The sequence below is a fragment of the Artibeus jamaicensis genome, unplaced genomic scaffold, assembly GCF_021234435.1.
Source record: "Artibeus jamaicensis isolate MK-2021 breed Jamaican fruit bat unplaced genomic scaffold, CSHL_Jam_final scaffold_537, whole genome shotgun sequence".
In the NCBI taxonomy this organism is placed as follows: Eukaryota; Metazoa; Chordata; class Mammalia; order Chiroptera; family Phyllostomidae; genus Artibeus; species Artibeus jamaicensis.
Window position 1 is genome coordinate 3,531,498 of NW_026522047.1, and position 18,311 is coordinate 3,549,808.

General features: G+C 60.7%; 1 protein-coding gene across 2 annotated transcripts in view; it reads right to left on the bottom strand.

The window, feature by feature from the left end:
* The window catches only part of SEC24D (SEC24 homolog D, COPII coat complex component), a 48,886-nt gene extending 31,074 nt beyond the window's left edge, over positions 1-17,812 (bottom strand). The window contains exons 1-8 of one of the 2 annotated variants that reach the window (XM_037129833.2): positions 17,728-17,812; positions 15,606-15,752; positions 9,330-9,456; positions 7,124-7,269; positions 5,698-5,937; positions 5,290-5,417; positions 4,969-5,080; positions 2,754-2,881 (exon numbers count right to left, since the gene is read on the bottom strand). In XM_037129833.2, the coding sequence (XP_036985728.2) occupies positions 2,754-2,881; positions 4,969-5,080; positions 5,290-5,417; positions 5,698-5,937; positions 7,124-7,269; positions 9,330-9,456; positions 15,606-15,711 (987 nt within the window). In that variant the 5' untranslated portion in view covers positions 15,712-15,752; positions 17,728-17,812. Of the gene's footprint in view, positions 1-2,753; positions 2,882-4,968; positions 5,081-5,289; positions 5,418-5,697; positions 5,938-7,123; positions 7,270-9,329; positions 9,457-15,605; positions 15,753-17,650 lie in introns of both variants that reach the window. The other variant, XM_037129834.2, reaches the window with a different exon arrangement.
* Positions 17,813-18,311: the final 499 nt, after the last annotated feature.

An 18,311-nucleotide genomic window follows, 5' to 3' on the forward strand; every position in this document is an offset into this window, starting at 1 on the left:
CCAAAATAATACCCTCTCTGGGGGCCCAGAGGAGGAAAGGCCCACCATGTCCAGTGAGTCCAAGGGGAAGGATATTTCCTTCCCTGACCCAGTTAAGCAGATGCAGAACAAGTTAATATTAGGCAGCAGGGAGCCAGAGTTACCCAGAGCGGAGGCTCCCCCAAGTTAATCCCCTCTAATGAAATAGCCCCTGAATATCTAAAAGTTGTTGGAGTAGCAGCCCCCCTTTACCTTGAATAAGAATATATATCAATTAGACAGGCATAGAAATAAAAAAAAAGCTGGCTAGTTATTACAAACTAAACACGTAGAAACAGTTACTAAAGAGTCAGAGTTTATAGTACACAGAGAAAACATTTAGACAGAGAAAATAGATAGTTAAGTTAGACATCACAAAGGCCTTATAATAAATTTCCTAACCTCCGCTCGGTCTAGTGTATCTTTTGCCCCATGTCAAATTCTAAGACCTTTAATAAACAATAAGACATTCAAACTCTGTCCATAGAGCTATTTCAAATAGTCTGATTAATGGTTCTTCTAGTCAAAACAACTTCTGTTTAACATAACAAACTATGGAATTTCTTGTACTTTTCCTGGTTACCTTTGTATTGATTTTTTCTGCTTAACTGAACATACTATACACCTGCAAATATTAATCACTACCTAAAATGAAAATATAAAAACCTGCCTGTACTTGCAATAAACGGAACAGAGCTTCACTGTCCTTTGAGGCGTGATGTCATCTGTTACCCACTGCCGATGCCTTACCCACTTTTGGGATCTCTGGACCCCGCTGTGGCTGGACCACGGCAGTGGCCACTCAGAAAGTGCTAGAACCAGGTGAGTGTGTACCCACCAGCCAGCAGCGAACACACAGGCACTGGTCCAGAGAGATGGATGCGTGACCGCACAGGCTCCCACGGGAACGTCCACAGAAGCTGCCTCCGCAGGGGCCCCCACTAGGAGCAGCCCCGAAGGCCGTGGGGAAAGAGCAGACAAACCCGTGTGGCCAGGGAACGAAGCACCAGCCCACGGGGACAGAGGGACAGATGCCTGCCTGTGCGGCACTACACGGCTGCCTCCCACGCCGTGTGGAGGGGGTGGGACTCAGGCAGCCAGTGCCCGCTCTCGGGGTCTACTCACGCCAAACCAGCCCGTGGTGGGGTGGGCAGGGCCGGGAGGCTGGCTGGGAAAGGCCTGAGGGGGCGGCCACAGCCCACACCCTCCCAGGGGCTGGGGCAGCCCCTGTCCAGACCCAGCGAAGCGTTTGCTGGAGGCGGGTGTGCTCCCTTGCACATGGGTTCCGCCTCAAGAGGAAGAGCAGTCTGTAAGCAAAGGTCGAACTCTGGTGTACGGGCACCCACTGCACTGTCTGCGGTTACTCTGAGACTCACTGAGAGGGATGGACAGAGGGACGGATGGACCAATCTGCGACCAAACAAGCGCGTTAAGTGTCAGCGGCAGGACCTGCGTGGCAGGTATATAGGTGCTCACTGGAAAGTCTTTCTGATTTTCTGCTTTTCCGATTTTTCTGCTTAGAATGCTCGCAATAACTGGCCCTTGTCGGCACCTTCTCATGGAAGACGCGCACACGTCACATGCAGCTTGGACCCCTGTCATAGCCTGTTGGTCCCCCCCACCTCACTGGCCACAGTGATTTTGTGGGTGGGGGAGTTTGTGGGCCTTCCTGCGAGAGAGGATGCAGAACGCCCCACTCGCCTCTGCGTGGAGGCGTGGCTTCTGGGGATGGCGCACGCACCCCCCCCCCCGCCGCTGTCCATGCGACTCCCAGAGACGAGTGGCGGCCCCTGTTCTCCCACACCCACAGGAGAGCACGTGGACGTCTCACGGTGGGTGAAAGCCGCTGTCCGCATCTCTCTCCTCTTTCTTCATCAAGAGACAAACAGCTATTCCACCTGTCCCCACCCCACCGTCCCCCCGCCTCGGCTGGTGTGCCCCCCAAGGCGGGCACGGATCCATCCCGGACGCCCCGCCTCTTGCTCGGGGGCTGCGAGGTGCGCACCGCCCAGCGGCCTCCAGGGATGAAGCCCCACTGCAGCCAAGTGGGGCTTGACATCGCAGAGAGAACCTGTGGCTGCAGCCTTCTGCGCACACTAGAAACCCCGGGGCGAACCTCCCTCGGGGGCCACTCAGTGGGGGGTCAGAGCCACGGCCACGGTGAAGCTGATCTCGCCTGCCGACCAGCTACCCTCTGGTGCCTGTGTCTCTGGGAGCAGAGGGCACCCGTCACCCACAGGAACAAGGGCAGAGGGCAGGGGAGTGTCCCAACCCCAGTACCCACCAACCGCACCCTCGCTTCAGGAATGTCAAATGCCCACCACTCCGTCCGGCCCCCACCCCACCACAGGCTGGGCGTCCTTTCCAATCTGGACGCTCAGACGCACTGCCCTGTGCTTCCCAATTCTGCTGACCCGATGCCGGAGTCTGGGCATCGGGCCCCGGGGTCTCGCAGCAGATGCAGTGAGACCAGGGGTCCTGGGCTCTGCTCCTGCCCTCAGCAGGACACCGAGACACGGGGCCTGAATGAGGGCGTGGGGCCTCCCAGAGGGTGAGGACGCCGAAACACACGGCTTGGCAGAGTTTGGGTCCCTAACAAATGGGGTGACTGCACATTTTTGCATGACATATACCCCATTTCTGTTCACAACACAAAATAACGTATGAGGAAATACCGCCGCAAGTGGAGTTGCAGAACTGGCAAGTCACAGAACTGCTCTGTCTGCCCCCCTTACCTCGTTCGGAGGGACCGTGGCAAAGGGCATGATGACCGCGGCCAAGGGGACCTGGGCCTGCTTGGCCATGTCCGACGTGCTGGGGAAGCAGTATGCGGTGCAGCGGATGTACCGTGGGCTGGCGTTGCCTGGAATGTTCAGAGACACATTTAAAAGGGGCTCCAGGAAGTCGGCCCGCTCACATCTACACGTCCATAATGGCGCTTCTGGGTAGCGCGCTGCCTCATTGGTAAAACTTCCTCCACGGCTTCTTAAAAACCAGGAGTGCTGCGCGCTGTGCCAACTCTAACCCAGGCACACGGCCACGTCTTGAACGACGCCACACCCAGTTCTGCCATAAAACAGGGAAGAGGTGCTTGGCCCTATTTCCCACGAGCAGGTGCTGACAGAGCCCCCCGCGGGCGGGAGGGGCGTTGGAGTCCGTGGAAGAGACGCGGCGCGGGTGCAGGACCGTGGAGCCCGCCCGCCTCCCGCGCCTCCCAGCGGGGCCTCGCCGGGGGAAGGCGAGGCGTCGGACCCCACGTCCCCACAGCAAGGGCCGCTGTCTCCACGACGGTTCCATCTGACCAGGTTTTGTCTTAAATTTGGACATTAAATTTAGAGATGAAAATTCTACTTGTAATAGAAATATATTTTAAACACCCTGATCTATTTTTAATAGACATTAGGCTTCCTGACGAAGTGTCTTTACGTGACACAGCACACATAAGTGTTAGAACACTGTCCATGGCGTGGAAAAGACTTTGAGTCACTAGAATAACTTGCCTACAATCAATTTTGAAATTAAATGATTAGAAACTATAATATATTATGATCAAGAGAACATAATCACTGAACAAATGTTCACTGAGTGTCCACTAGTCCCTGCGGAAGTGACAATAAATACTGACCTGAATACAGGGGTAAAGTGTGTGCCACCAGGGGGACAGGTATTGTGGGGAAGCCCACGTGGGCGAGGAGGGGGTTTCAGAGTTGCACAGGGGCCTTACTGGAAGGTGCCATGGAGTAAAGACCCCAGGAGGCACGGGGTTCCCCAGGCAGACACCCGGGGCAGGTGTCAGTCCTCAGGTGTCACTGAGGGTGGGTGGTGCTGAGGGGCACAGGGAAGGGAGAGGCAAAGCTCAGCGGGCAGTAGGAGGGAGCCTGGATTCACGTGCAGGTGTTCGAGGTGTGCAGGTGTGTGAGACATGCAGGTGGGGGAGGCGTGCAGGTGCGCAAGGCGTACAGGTGGGGGAGGTGTGCAGGTAGGGGAGGCATGTAGGTGTGCATGGCTCTCCATGACGCCCCTCTGCCTCTCCTGCTGCCTGCTCTATAAGGACAGCTTAGAGGATGGACTTTGGGGTGGGGGACCCCCAACTAGAATTGGTCTGGCTCCACCACTCAGAAATGACACCAGATGCCGGTTCACACATCAACATCACAGGACCGAGGACATGACCCATCCAGGCGGCACATTCAGAATGTGACGTGTCCGACCCCATCGGGACGCACTTGAGCCTGCCATTCACAGGAGGGTGCCCTCTCCCTGGGGAGACCAGCCCTGCACGGGCCTGGCAGGCGGACTGAGTGAGAGCAGACCCGGGCAGAGTCAGCAAGGAGGCGCCGCCACTGCTCCCCGAGTTGAAAAGGGGGGAAACAGGCCCAGAGTGTTGAAGAACCTGCTGAAAAGACGTCGCAGGGCCCGGAACGGTCTGCTGCTCCGTTCCTGCTGCCCCAGCAGGTCCCAGTGAGGTCCCTAAGGCGACACAGGGGCAGGAGCTCACGCTCCCCCATCAGGGAGGACACAGGACCCTCTGCTCAGGCACAGGCTGCACTGCACCAGAAACGCTGGACTTCGGCTGACAGTCCCTTCTGTTCCTGAGTGGCTGGTGACAAGTTCACTGCCTGTGGTGCTCGACGCTGGGCAGTCGCTGTGTGCTGTGTGACCCCGTCCTCCCAGGGCACCCGGGTGCCGGATGCCAGCACTGTACGGAGGACCGACCGAGGCCTGGAGAGCTCGGGCACCGACTCGGGCCGAACGTGCAGACAGTGACGTGGCCGAGCCCCAAAGCCCTGTCCTGCCTCGTGCTCTGTGGGCCCAGACCCAGATCCACGGGATCCGCTCGTGGAAGGGCCCCGTCAGCGAAGTCATTACGGAAAGGTGCTGGTGGCTGAGCGTAACGACAGCGCAAACTCGGAAAACCTCCACCAAAGCCACTGCTGAGACTGTAAATACCTTGGTCTTGGACCACGAAGTCGGTGGTGACCAGCGGAGGGACCTGGCCTCTGGTGCTGGTGACGTACACTTGTCCCCCCCGGGTGGCGCGGTCATTCTCGATCACCTGGATCTGATCAATGAGACAAGTTCACAGAACATCAAAGAAGAATCTTCCTGGGGAGCCCAGTGTGCCCATCAGCCCGCCCCCCACCCACACACAAGGAAGGGAACCTATCGGTGTGATGGGCGCGGTGCGCCAACCGCAGGGACGGTGTCTGCCAGCCACGGTGCAGAGTGGCCCTTCGGGAGGGACGCGGAGAGGGGCGAGGAGGCACTCACTGGGCTGGGCACAGCGTCGGGGTCCAGCTTCCTCTGGGGTGCGGGTGGGCCGGCCATCTGCGCAGGCCCCGAGGGGAAGCCCCCCGGGTACACGAGCTGTGGCCCTGGCACCTGGGGGCCGTAGCTGGCTGTTTGGGAAACGGTTCACGGAGGACGACTGTAACCCAAACCTCGACGCGGGGCTCCCAGACAACATCCCGCGGGCGGCCAGGCCCGTTGCGTCCCACCCCTTCCCGCAGGCAGGGGGTGCGTGAGACCACCCCGCTCCCTTCCTGTGCCGTTGCCACACTGCTCAAAAAGTCCCCTTAACAGCCAGCAACAGCGCCCAGCAACAGGGACCAGGGGGATCTGCCAGTAAGGGTGGCCCCAGGGGCTCCGGGCTGTTCCGGAGCCCTGCCCCGGCCTTACCCTGCTGCAGGCCGTATCCAGAGCCCGGGGTCTGTCCTGGCAGAGGTGGGGGCTGGAGCTGGCCACTGGGAGGAGCGGGCCCAGGGAGCCCGCCCTGCCTGTGCCCCGGTGGGGGCAGGGGGGCCGCACCAGGACCATTCAGTGCAGTGGGTGGCGGCGGGAGCACTTGTGACCCAGGCTGCAGAATGGACGGCTGCGGAGGCCGGGGAGGACCCTGGCTGGGGGGCACCATGCCCGAACCTGTGCGAGAAAGAAGACAGTCACCCACACCCACTCTCTGACCCCTGTGAAGCCCGAAGCCGGGACACCCCTGACCAAAGCAGGTGGCGCCTGCCCAGACCCAGGGGCGTCCTTTTTGCCACCGGATGGAGCCTTCATTCTGAGAGTGACATAGATGCTATTTGGGGCATTCTGTGCTGGGGACTTCTTACAGGGTAAAAGCAACATTAGTAATCCCAGCAAGAGAAGGAGCAGGGAAGATTCTAACTCAGGTGTGTGGACTGTTAGTGAACAATGGGCCATCAGTTCAGAAACTGCATCTGGCACGCAATGTACAAGTCACATGGACCACACGCCATCCCGAGGTGGGCATCACCCAGGCAGCGCGTGTTCAGAAAGCCCTCCGAGCCCTGCGCTGGTCCTGGGCAAGGGGCCCCCAGAGCCAGGGAGAGATTCCCGGGGAGAAGGGTAGGCTACCCACAGGGCGTCCCGCCATCCTGGAAACAACTGTGAGGCCAGATTGTTTTTCCTTTAGCTGATCATGAGAAACTGAGTCGCTTTGTTGGAGATTTGCTGGTTTTGGAACCAGAGAGAGAGAGAGAGAGAGAGAAAGAGAGAACACTCTGAGGGGTTTCCTACTGACACAGTTTCTAAAACACTGAAGTGACGGAAACGCTCTGCATGAAGGCAAAGGGCTGACTGCTGGGATTGCAGGGGGTGCCTCTGCAACCCCCGGGGTCCCCGGCTCTTTGCCGTCACTGTCGCCCCGAGCCTGTTTCCCTCCCACAGCTGTCCCTGTGGCCTCTGGGTCCCCATTCTAAATGGGCATCGGATGCTCTGTGAAACGAGGAGGATTCCACTTCTTATTTTAGTCCCCAGTGAACAGCACGAGACTAAAACGGCCCTCGTGTTGCCCAAAATATGTTTACTGTTCTAACGTTTGCGACACCAGCATTTTCCGTTTTCTGTTGTTCTACTACAGAACGTAAGGTATTCTGGGGGTCCTTCCATCACCTTGAAATAAATGACAGCATGATCAGGGAAAACTGAATCAGAGCCTGACACAACACAGACCAATCACATACAAGTGTCCCACGGCCAACTTCGACATGGCGTGCCCGAGTTATATCTGCGGAAAGGAAGCGCACCCTCCCCATCGGCAGTGCTCAGGGCCAGGCCGCCAGAGACCGTGCAGAAAGGGAGTTACCGCCGCTGACTTGCATGGCGTGGAGCTGTGCGCCCAGCTGGGAGACGGGCGAGGCGGCCGCGGGGCTCGGGTACGCTGCCGGCGAGGTGGGTGCATACGGGGCGTAGGCCGGGGCCCCGCTGCTCATGGGCGGAGGCCCTGGGAACCTGGAGAGGAGCAGGAAGGCTCAATGACAACACGGTTTTGTGCATGGACGCCATCAGCGAGTGTCCGTGACCCGTAACATCCAACACACCCGTCTGGTGGGGACTGAGTTCTGTGCTGTCTCCCACGTTCTCAGGGTGAGCCCAAACGCACCGGGGAGCAGCACCCTGGTGACCACGGTGGCTCGGCCTGCATCCTAGACCTGCCCCGACTTTTTCATTTCCGCCCCATTCCACCCCACTTCCGCCCTCCACTCACAGTCTCAGGGGAAGCAGGGACACGTGTGGGGAGGGGCGGAGTCCGTGCACCGGGCCGGGAACTGCAGTGGCAGTGGTCCCGGTGTGGCCTGGCAGTGGGAACGGAAGCTCCGGAGGACACGGTGTCCATCCGTGGAGACGGCACCGGTGGCTGCTACCACGCAGTCCTGCCTGGCTCCCTGTGTCACACGTGGCTCTTCACGTGCACTCCGGCCCTACACTCTCTGCCACACCGACCACGTCCCGGTGTGAGACGGAAACCAAGGCTCTCGGGAAAGGGCCCAGCCACTGCCCAGCCGAGAGCAGCAAGCACATCCCGACACCGGCGCCCACCCGCTGTCCCTGCCGACCCGGTGCTGCTCTGGCAGCCCCACGCCCACCGGGGGCTGCCTGCCAGCAGGGCCCAGGTTCACCGCCCTCCAGGACCTGACAGAGGAGAACAAGCCAAAAGGGCCCGTCCTATCCCGCTGACACCAGCGGCCCAGGCCCGCTCTTAACCGCAAAGCAGCTGCCCCGGTTTTGCATTTCTTCTGGACAAACACCTGAGGTGCGGGGCAATTCACACAAGGACTTCCTCTGGGTCCCGACCCCGTCCTCTGGACTGAGCATCCTGTTTCCTCGTGTGACAAGGCAGGGGACTGAGGCCTGGACACCCGGAGCATCACCAGCATCGTCTGGCCAGTTACCGGCTTCAACAGAAGAGTCTTATTGGGTAATTCTGCTTCCCCCTGAGGCCACCCAAGAAGGGGCAGCGGGGCAGCCCCAGGTCTGCCCTCTGCCCTCTGCCCCTTCCTCAAACCGCTGCCCCACATGAATTACACAGACTCATCCTGTTTCCTGCGTTCACCTCCAGCTGCCTCCTGACTGGCCGAGGCCTCCAGACCCTTGGGAGCCGGGAAGCGGCATCCCCGGTGAGGCTCTGTCGGAGAGCTCACTCGATGACCAGCAGGGACGGAGGGTCCCTTGGCTGGGTGACTGACTGGCTGGCTGCACCGGGGTGCAGACGCACAGTGGGGGTTCTCCTGCCCCACACCCCCAACCGTGCAGCCGAGCAGCCTGGGAAAGATCCCGGGGGAAGGTCCAATGTGCACGCCTCTGCTGGCTCCAGAGACCCCCCCATAGCAGTGCCTCATGGGACAAACGGCAGCGGGGTTCCCGGCAGGGAAGGTGTGACACGGGCCCCCTCCCCCCGGGACAGTACCCCCTGGGCCGCAGGGCTCTGGGCGGCGTCCATCGCCACCTGAGCTTCCCCAGGCTGCCCCCGGCCCCCGCCCTTCCTCAATGTATTACAGGCACAAGCCCAGCTCTCCCGCCAGTCTCGTTGGCACTGCCGCCTGCTCTCGCGAGTCCCTCCCTGGGCGTCAAATCCACTCTTTCCCTGGGCCACCACCTGATCTAAGCTTTAAACTACTCCCCACAAGCACCGACTGGCACTGGGCTCAGTTCCGCGAAGGGACTGAGAGGCGGGGGTTTAGAGTGTGTTGGGGAGTTCGGGCGCAGACACCCAGGGCATGAGGGATCGATAGGAAACCCTGGAAGGCGACCGTGACCCAGCAGTGAAGCCTCTGGTGCCGACACAGCGCTTCTGCAGACCTTTGTCTGCACTAGGACTGGTTCCCCCCACCCCCGCCCGCCCGACTTTCTGTAACCGCTCTGTATCCTGGGCCAGTTTTCCGGGAGATCCTTTTGAGGATGTGGCCGGATCCAGAGTGGACTTTCAACCAATAAACAAGTATAAGTTTACGAGGGACTTGAGAGACAAGTAGCAGAACAGACAAAAGAGGGCTGGAGTCTACCTCACTCACCTCTGGGGAAGGTGACCCTGGACTTGAGCTCCGTTCTGGCCAAGCTGGTGGGGTCCAGCAGGCGGGGGGCCTTGGGGCAACACCCCTCCAGGGGCAGCCCCCGAAGGCACTGCTGGCTTCACCATACCTGCAACGGAAGGCGGAGTCAGGAGGGGACGCCCGGCTGTGCGCAGCCGCTTGGCCACCATCGGGACAGACGGCAGACAAGGAAGGAGCCACCTGCTCGCTAAAGCGAACTGCGACAGAACACGCCTCCGCACAGAGGTGTGGAAGGCACGACGAAGATGCCGACCGAGAGCAGGACGTCGGTCTGGGGGAAACCGTGGTGGAGACGCACAGCGTCCGAAGCCAACCAGGGGCTCGGGCCCTCCGAGGACACCTGCGCGCAGGGGACACACGTGGGGAAGCAGAGAGGGAGGCAGGGAGGCGCCTGTGTTCCTCCAGCAGGTCACAGCCCAGCCTCGGGGGCTGATCTCAGTTCCAGACCCTAACACCTGGTGACAGAAGCTGAGGGACGCACCAGCGGTTCGTGCCCGCGGCCGCTCACATCTGATGCTGGGCGCTTGGGCCGCCCTCCTCCTGCAGAGCAGGCTGACGGCCCGCTGCAGCCTGCCCTCAGACCGGTTCTCTTTTCTCCCGGAGGGACTGCGGGCGGGGCGAGGAGTTTCCTTGGAGGGCCTCGTTCGCCCTCTTGCACAGGAAACTCCGCTCGCCGTGGAGGACAAGAAGGGGGTGCCTCTTGTGTGTGAGCGCCATGCGGGCTCCTGCCCTGCACTGGCCTCTCGGTGCCGTGCCGTTCTCAGCGCCTCCTTCGTGCCCCCAGTCCCTCTGGAAAGTGCACCCCGACCCTGCAGTGCCCGGGAGGAGTTCCTCCCAGTGTCCCCACAAGACGTCCCAGAGCACGCACTCAGATGCTGGGGTGACCCAGAACAGAAGGCAGCCCGTGCAGGGGCGGGACCCCTGAGTACCGCCGACCTTCACACAAGTGTCATCTCCTGACACAGGGCTCCTCAAAGTTATGAAAAGCGTTGTAGTGACATGACTCTTATAACACTGCCTGTTTATGTAAAGTTCTACACCCCAAACCCAGCCGATGGGAAAGCGTGAGGCTTGCACCCCAGGCGGGTTGGAGCCCCCCACCACTTAACGGCTGTGACCCCGGGGAGACCTTTGAACCCCTCAGACCTGGACGTGGTCCTGCCCCACCTCTGAGGGCTGTTCTGAGAACTCGGGGAGGCGGAGGGCCTGGGAGAGCCCCCTCAGGGCCAGGGCAGCAAGTTCCTGCGCCCACTTCCCAGGCCCCGGCCCACCCCGCCTCCACCCTCCTCTTGTCAGGCATTTACATTCTAACAAACGCACACTTGTATTTTCATTTTCAAAGCATGATTTTAAATAAAAGCAGAGAACGCACAACACTAAAAGAGTAACTAATTACATGCGCTACAAGAAACCAAGGATATTCTCATGTCTTAAATCAGGGAGGAAGGGAACGTGAACTCCTCGGCGCCCCCCGGACGTGGGTCGGAGCCGCTCGTGGCTGGCGTTCCTGTGCGTGGGCGCTGCGCCCACGTTAATAACCTGCCTCTGAGAGCAAGCAACAGGCCGGTCCTCCGTGTGCAGCAGCGCCGTCTCCCACACCAAGACTGCCCACGGCAGCCTGCGCCCACTGTGTCTGCGAGGCCCTGAGCCCCGTGGAAGTGACGCGTGCGGACAGAGAGCTGGTGCGTGTGTGGAACCCCGGCTCCTCTGGTGACTGGGAGAAGCGCAGAGGAAGGACTTCGGGGGGAGCTGGTGGAGGCCGAGCAGGAATTTTCTCAGTGTGGGGACGGGACAGGGGATCCAGGCCCAGCAAAGCTGGAGCAGGGCGGGGAGAGCAGGGTGTGATGGGGCCCTGTGGGTGGGGACCAGCCTGAGCAAGGGTTGTCCAGGTTGGCCGGGGTCAGACTGCAAAGTCATGGGTGCCCTTTGGCCTTTGTCCTCAGAGCGAAGGGAAGGAGGGGTCGGTGCCACCTGCAGACACAGTGGCCAAGTCTGAAAGTGGCCAGAGACAAAGAGAAGTCAGTGCCAGAATTTTAACGGGAAAGGAAAACCGGACCTGAGACAGAGCCAAAGGTGCTCATGACAAAAGAAAGCACCAAAACCACTAGCCAGCCTTTCCCAGGGGCCAGGTGTCCCAACAGGCTCCTCCCACCGGCCCCTGCACAGGGTCCTGAGCAGGACAGAGGGAGCCCGGGCTCCCGGCTCCCTGGCAAACCAGGGTGCCGAGTGCTGGGAGCTCTGCGGGGCCCTGCCTCTCTGGGCGCCCCAGTCACCCTGGTGGGGCAGAGACACGGCTCTGCTCTGCGGCAGAGAGGCGGGGGGGGGGCTGCTGCGGACCAGCCCTGTGGGGGCGCCCTGCCTGGTTCCCAGGTGGGGGAGGGTCTCTGCCACCAGCAAACATCACAGAGAGTGTACCTTGCATTTGGCCCTGCATCTGACACACTGAACCCAAAATTCAAACTCGTCTGTGAGAAAAATGTGTGCCCAGAGTAAACACAGATGCGCTCGTGCAGACCGCTGCGCCCTGGGGCACTGCAGGGCACGCTCCTGCAGAAGCCGGCTGTGCTGAGGCCTCGCCCCCGCCCTGCCTGGGTCCGGGACCCCAGGGTTCTTGCCTCTCAGCTTCCTGGCCAGCGGTCCTCAGCCAGTGGCTCTGTCCCTGAAGGGATGTTCAGTAATATCGGGGGTTTGGCTGCCACAGCTGGAGGCTGCGTGGAGGCACTGGTGCATGCTGGGCAGGAGCCGAGGGTGCAGCATGCAGAGTGCGGCCGCCCAGCGAGGAGCTCTGGTCCCGGCACTGGAGAGCTGCGGCCGAGCCACCGGCCGAGCCACCGGCTCCTGAAGGCAGCGGCCCGGCCCTCGGCCCTCGTGGCTCCCACCTTCTAGTGCGGAGGGCGACCCTTCCCAGCCAAAGCGCTTCCATGGCACCACTGCCCTCACAGTAAACCCAGAACGAAGGCTTCGGGCAGCCCCACTTCCACTCCTGGCATCCTTCCTGCTGCACTGGACAGCCCAGCCACACCGCCCACCCCCGCAGGTCCCCTGAAGGGCTGCCTCCACCTCTGACCTGCAAGCTGCCCCCTGACCTGGCCAGCTCTCACCTTCAGGTCACCCCCCTAAGTCCGGCCCCCGCCCCACACAGCCACTGTCAGCCTGCCTCACTCACGTCCCACCGGTCAGCGTCGGGCTGACATCGGGCATCCTACTACAGTCGCTGCTCCTCCGCCAGGAGCACACTGTCGGTCACCCAGGAACCTGCTCCACTGGGAGCCCCGAGCACCGGCAGCACCCGCAGGCCCCGGGGCAGGTGCGCACGGGAGAAGCCTCAGCAAGAGCTGGCACCGCCAGGTCCTGCAAACCACAGCTGGGTTGCCGCTCTGCCAGACAAGCGACAGAAGCAGCACCAGGGACCAGAAAAGAAGGCGTGTGGTGCCTGGCGGTGGAGAGATGTGAGGGTACTGAGCACAACGAAATAAAGGCTCGGCCGACTGCAACACACAGAAGTCTGTGCACAGTCTGCGGAGTGGAGTCTGCCTGAGCCCTGAACTCGGAGGAGGAGCTGAGGCAGGAGGGGTTTCTCCCAACAGCTGCCGTTTCAAACGCTGGTGAAACACCAGGGTGTGGGGCTGAGCCTCGCAGCAGCACAAGTGAGTGTGCAGCGGTGCTCCCTCTGCTCCACACGGCCTCGCCACGCGGTGCAGTGGGTGCTGGACCCAACGCCAGTGCTGGGAGAACTCGGGAGGTGCGGAGGGTTCACAGTGAGCTCGGAGAAGGACCGAGGTCAGAAACGCCCACCAGCACGGGAACTGCCTGAGGACAGGCACAAGGGCAGACCCTGCGGGGGCAGGGCGGGGGCTCAGGCTCAGACCGGCTGCCTGGTGGGGTGGACTGCCTGTCCGGCACCAGGGCAAACCGGCCTCCCAGGGACTCCTAGCTCAGTGTCGCCGCAGTGACAGTGTAGGGCTGGGGCAGAGGAGACGACAAAGGAAAAGGCGAACAGCGAAGGCCGGGGGAGCTGACACCGACCGCAGCAATGGCAGCCACGCAGGGCTTTAAGGCAAAGGAGGTTGGATAGGGGTTTGGTGCCGCCAAAAACCCATGCTGCCCAGGACTGGACAGCTGACAGAAACGCAGGGCTGGAGAGAGGTGATGAGCAAGACCACCTTGGGTGATCCAGTGAGAGACAGGCAGCAGGCCGGAAGGGTGACAGGAGGGGACAGAGAAGGATGCAGGTGGGAAAGACGTCAACAATTATCCAGAAGACTCAGGGAGACCAACAGGGCTGGAGAAGGTAAAGGGGAGAGATTTTTTTTTTAATTATGAAAATTTCTGATTTGGATGAAGGCAAGACACTGCCCGTGAGCGAAGGACAGGGTGTCAGAACAGGGGATCATGTTTTCAAAGCGTGAACGGCCTGGGGCATCAGCGGGTGGGCAGCCGGAACTAAGGTGCGGGCGCAGGAGAGAACTGCGGGCTGAGAGACAGCCCCTCCCACGACATGGAGCGACAGGGTCCTGGGGAACCACGGAGCCAGAGGGACGAGGGTGAAGGCAGAGCAAAGGAGAAGCAGCGACACTTATCGGTCACGCAGAAGGCGGGGGCTTCTCAGAAAGACCTGTCCGGAGAGCCACCGAGAAAAGTAACAAAGGACCATGTCACTGAGACAAGAGAAGAGGGTTTTGAACAAACAAAGTGATAAAGTGTCGGATTCCAGAGTGGGTAGGACAGTGACTACACTGATGGGAGAGGGGACAGTGGACAGCACCCAGGCTGTGGAGTGGAGGCCACGCCGAGCCACGGGGCGCGGAGGCCCTGGGGGACACAGGCACCGTTTAAGTGGACGGCTGTGGAGAGAGGAAGGCAGAGGGGGTCAGGCCGAGAGCCACACGGCAGTGGGGTTCCCTAGCACACTCTTGAAAGCCCTGGGTACGAGTTCTGCCTCACCCCCGCCCTGTGACCTGGGACACGTCACAGTGCACCAGACACTCAGTTTCCTTAGCTGCAGCTGAACACATGCCTTACAGCGTTGTATGAACCTGAGATAAGGCACTAAGTTTTTAGGGCCAGCTTTGATACATGGCGAGCACTCAAGAAAGAGTAATTTGTATGATTATCGTTATACATAAATCTGAGGGGTAAAGAACCACCAGAGAGGAACTTGGGGAAGATGGTTAATGGCTCTTGAAGAAAGCAGAGAGACGACACTGTGACCAGAGTGGGGTGCACTGGTCCTGGGCCAGATGAGGGCTCCGCATCCAGGGGTTTTTCTTTAAAATCAGAGGCACACTGGCCGCTGGTGGGGGTGGGGGTGGGGGTGGGGCTTCCCGCAGGGACTCGGTCTCGGACCATCATCTTCCGCAGCAGTACAGGTGTGCAGCCGCTCCCACAGGCCGCCACCACTCCACACCGCACACCTGCCCTTGCGGCCAGCCCGGCCCGGCCCCTCCACGTCCGAGTCAGGCCTCATGCGCCCCCAGGGACACTCACTGGCGCCTACACAGCGCGTCCCCTCTGAGGGCCTGGGCTGCATTCCTCAGCATTCTCCCAGAAGCCCCACAACTCAAAGACTTCCAGGGAATTTGGGACCATCAGGCCTGAAACAAGCCACTGTGAGCCTCACTCCTGCCTCTCCCACCTGGTCTCCCGGAGCAACCCCTGGATAAAGGGGGGGTGGCTTCCTGGTGTGACTCACCAGAGCAGCAGTAGTCCCAGTCCAGTACTCCCTCCCTCCCCCACTTCCCCTGAAGCCGAGATTCCCTGTGGGTATCCTATTTCAAAGCAACCAGGATTGTTCAGCAATAATTTCAAGGCCATGTTTATCTGGTTATTCTCACTGAGGAATCTTTAGGTGCTAATCTAACAATATTTTTCCAATGTCAAAATTGAATTGATAATGTTATTGCCAAACCCACTTCAGCATATACATGAAGCTTGTTTTTTATCGAGTGCTTACCACATAACATCACACCACGATTAAAAGCAAGTCTAAAATAAAACACTCGGGAGGCCTCCCTGTTTAAGCCCACACGTGAAAACCCAATGCACTGCACCTCACGCAGTGACCGGGCCGCTGACATGTTTCTTCCCCGGGAGCCTTTTCCAAGTGGTCCCGTAACCTCATGCCACTGCCTCCTGCAGCGGCCATTCCACACCCCCAAAGCCGCTCTTAGGAGACCACACGGCCCTGGCCCGCGGTCACACACAAGTCGGAGCAACGTGCTTTACCTGGCAGAGCACCTGCAGGAGATGGGTCCCCGTAGTGGCCATAATGCGGTGGAGAAAGGCCCATCCCTGTCTGGGACTGGGAGTAGGGGGGCGTGGCCACGTAACCTTGTTGGCTCATGCTGGAAATCTCATTCCAAGAGAGAGTCCTACGAAAGAACCCTGGAACAGAAGAGAAATCGCTGTCAGTGAGGGGAGCCGAGCCACCTGCCGCCTTCAGAGTTGCCGGTGCTGTCAAGCTGTCAACTGTTCCCTCTGCGGGGAGGAGAGGCACCGCCATGGTGGCATCGCCCCCTGGAAAGCTCCAGCCGCGGCTGCACGGACCTGGGGACTCAATCCCACCGTCAGGGCCAAGTCTCAGGTCTGGAACCTGCACACCTGCCACTGTCTTGTCCGCTCAGACGAAGATGGCTCAGGGCAGCCTCTCGGAAGTGTGTGTGGCCTCTGTGGACCCATTTCAGTGCCCGTGGCTTCCGTGGCCCCATTTCAGCACAGACCACGCCTGTGGTGACAGCTGAGTGCCAGCCAACTGACTGGCCAGCAGAACGCCCCTAGTCTGCAACTAGATATTTCACAACCTGTGTTTTTATAGTTCTGTCCTAATGAGCAGCTTTAGTCGGGCAGTTAGAACGGGGAGCAATCAATAGTCCAACGAGCACAGCATTAGATAAAGAAGCTGCCCGAGGCTCGTGAGTTACAAGTGGACTGAGCCGGGCGACAACCGTTCAGGAGTTGTAGGTGGTTTCTCAGGCAAAGACCAGAGACTTTCTGATTTAAGTACCACCTCTCCAAGGACACACGCGCATGGATTTGGGAAGGAGTCAGTCTTACACATGTAAACACAGTAGCTCTATCTTGATCCTGCTCAGAAACATCAATTTGGTAAAGTTTTCCATTTCTCCAGGTTCAGAAAATAAGAAGCATTTCATAGAACTATTCTTAATTTTTTTTTACAAGACAGGGAAAGCTTTGAGTGTTGGCGAGAAAAATGGGTTTTTGCTGCAAATCCATCAATACTTTGCTGTGGGCCTTAGGATAAACTGAAGACTCTCTGGGCCTCGGTCCCCCCTTCCAGCCACAAATCACTGATTCTGCACTTTCTCTCCAGTTTCTTCACCCACTACGGGGATATTCTCCCCGACGGGTGATCCCTCCTAAGACTGGAACTAGAGGCATATTCAGGCAATGGCATTCTTCATTTGGTTTCATTTTCCCATTAAACTATGTTTCCAAAATAAAAGCAACCAAGTAAAAATATTACAAAATCACGTCCTTCTTCGTGGAGGAAAGGGGCGGAGAAAACGCTGAGGCTGCTGGAGCGCCCGGGTCGCCTGTAGCCCCCGCCCGAGCAGAGGGCGACGTGGCAGCCTGAGCTCGGTCCGCTGCGCGCGTCGGGGAAGTTGGCGGGGGCAGTGCCCGCAGCCGCCTGTTGCCGGGCGACGCGGAGACCGGAGGGACAGGATGGCACCGCGCGCGCGCAGGAAGCAGTCGGTGCCTCGGCGCGGCTCCGGAGGAATCTGCTTCCTCACGCGGCCAGTAGCCACGTCGAACTTCCTCGCACGGCCGAGTTCCGAAGCCTGAGTCAGCAGCCGCGGCGACGTGGCGGGCGCCACCTGGACGGAGCAGGCCGGGCATCCAGCCCCGCGCTCCGCGCCCGGGACGCCCGGCAGCTCGGCCCAGGTGCAGCCAGGTGCGCGCCCCAGCCCGGCCCGCGTCCCTCCCGGGCAGCCGGTCCCGAAGCTCGCAGGCGCTTTTACTGTGAACGTTCCCGACATTCCCTCCTCCCAGAGGCGGGACGAGGGGTCCGGCGAGCAGAGCCGCTGGCAGTGGCCCTGGGACCCCTGCAACAGCTCAGCATCCCGGACGCGGAGCCGGAGCCGGAGCCGGAGCGGGAAACGCCCACGCCCCGCTCCAGCCCCAGCCACCCTGCGCCACGGGCAATGAGCGCAGCGGCGCCGAGCGGAGCCGAGGGTCCCCGTGCGCCCGCCCGCCCTCCAGGCCGCCCCGCGCCCACTCCAGCTGCGCCCACCCCAGCTGTGCGGGCGGCGTCCCGCCCGGACCTGCGTCACCCGCCACTGCCCGCCTCTGCTCCTGGTGCCCGCGCCCGGCGCCCCGGCTCCCGCTGCTCGCGCCGCACCTTCGCGAGCGGCTGTCCCCACAGGCTGGCGGCGCGCGGACTTCAGCCCGGCTGGCAACTGCCACGTCAAAACTCCCGGCCGCGCTCCCGGCGCCGGGCGGCCCCCAGGGCCGCGCTCCCGCCGCGCACGCGCGCAGACGCCTATGGGGCGGGGCCGGGGGCGGGGACCCGAGGGGGCGGGGCCGGGCGGGGCGTCCACCCCGCCCAGTGGTGTTTCGGCAGTGGGTCCTGCCTGTTTTCTCTGTTCACCTCCCCTGTCTGTGTTGTTTGTTTCCGTCCTACGGGTCAAAGCTTTTCGGGTCAAATCCGCGCAACTGGTCCACGGCGGAGCCCGCAGGGCGGAGGGGTGCGGACTGAGGGCTCATTCATTCTTTTCCTCGCAGGCTGCGGGCTCCTCCGCTGCTCGTTCCGCGTCCCTGGCGTCCCCGAGACGGTGCGAGCGCTGCGCCGCCAGGGCAGGAGGGCGCGCGATTGCGGACCTCCGAGAGGTCCCAGTTGCGGGCGAACCCGGCACGAGCGCAGAGGTGGAGGCCTCGGCCCGCCGCGGGAAAACGGGGTGGGGGGCGGGGGCAAAAATGATTCCC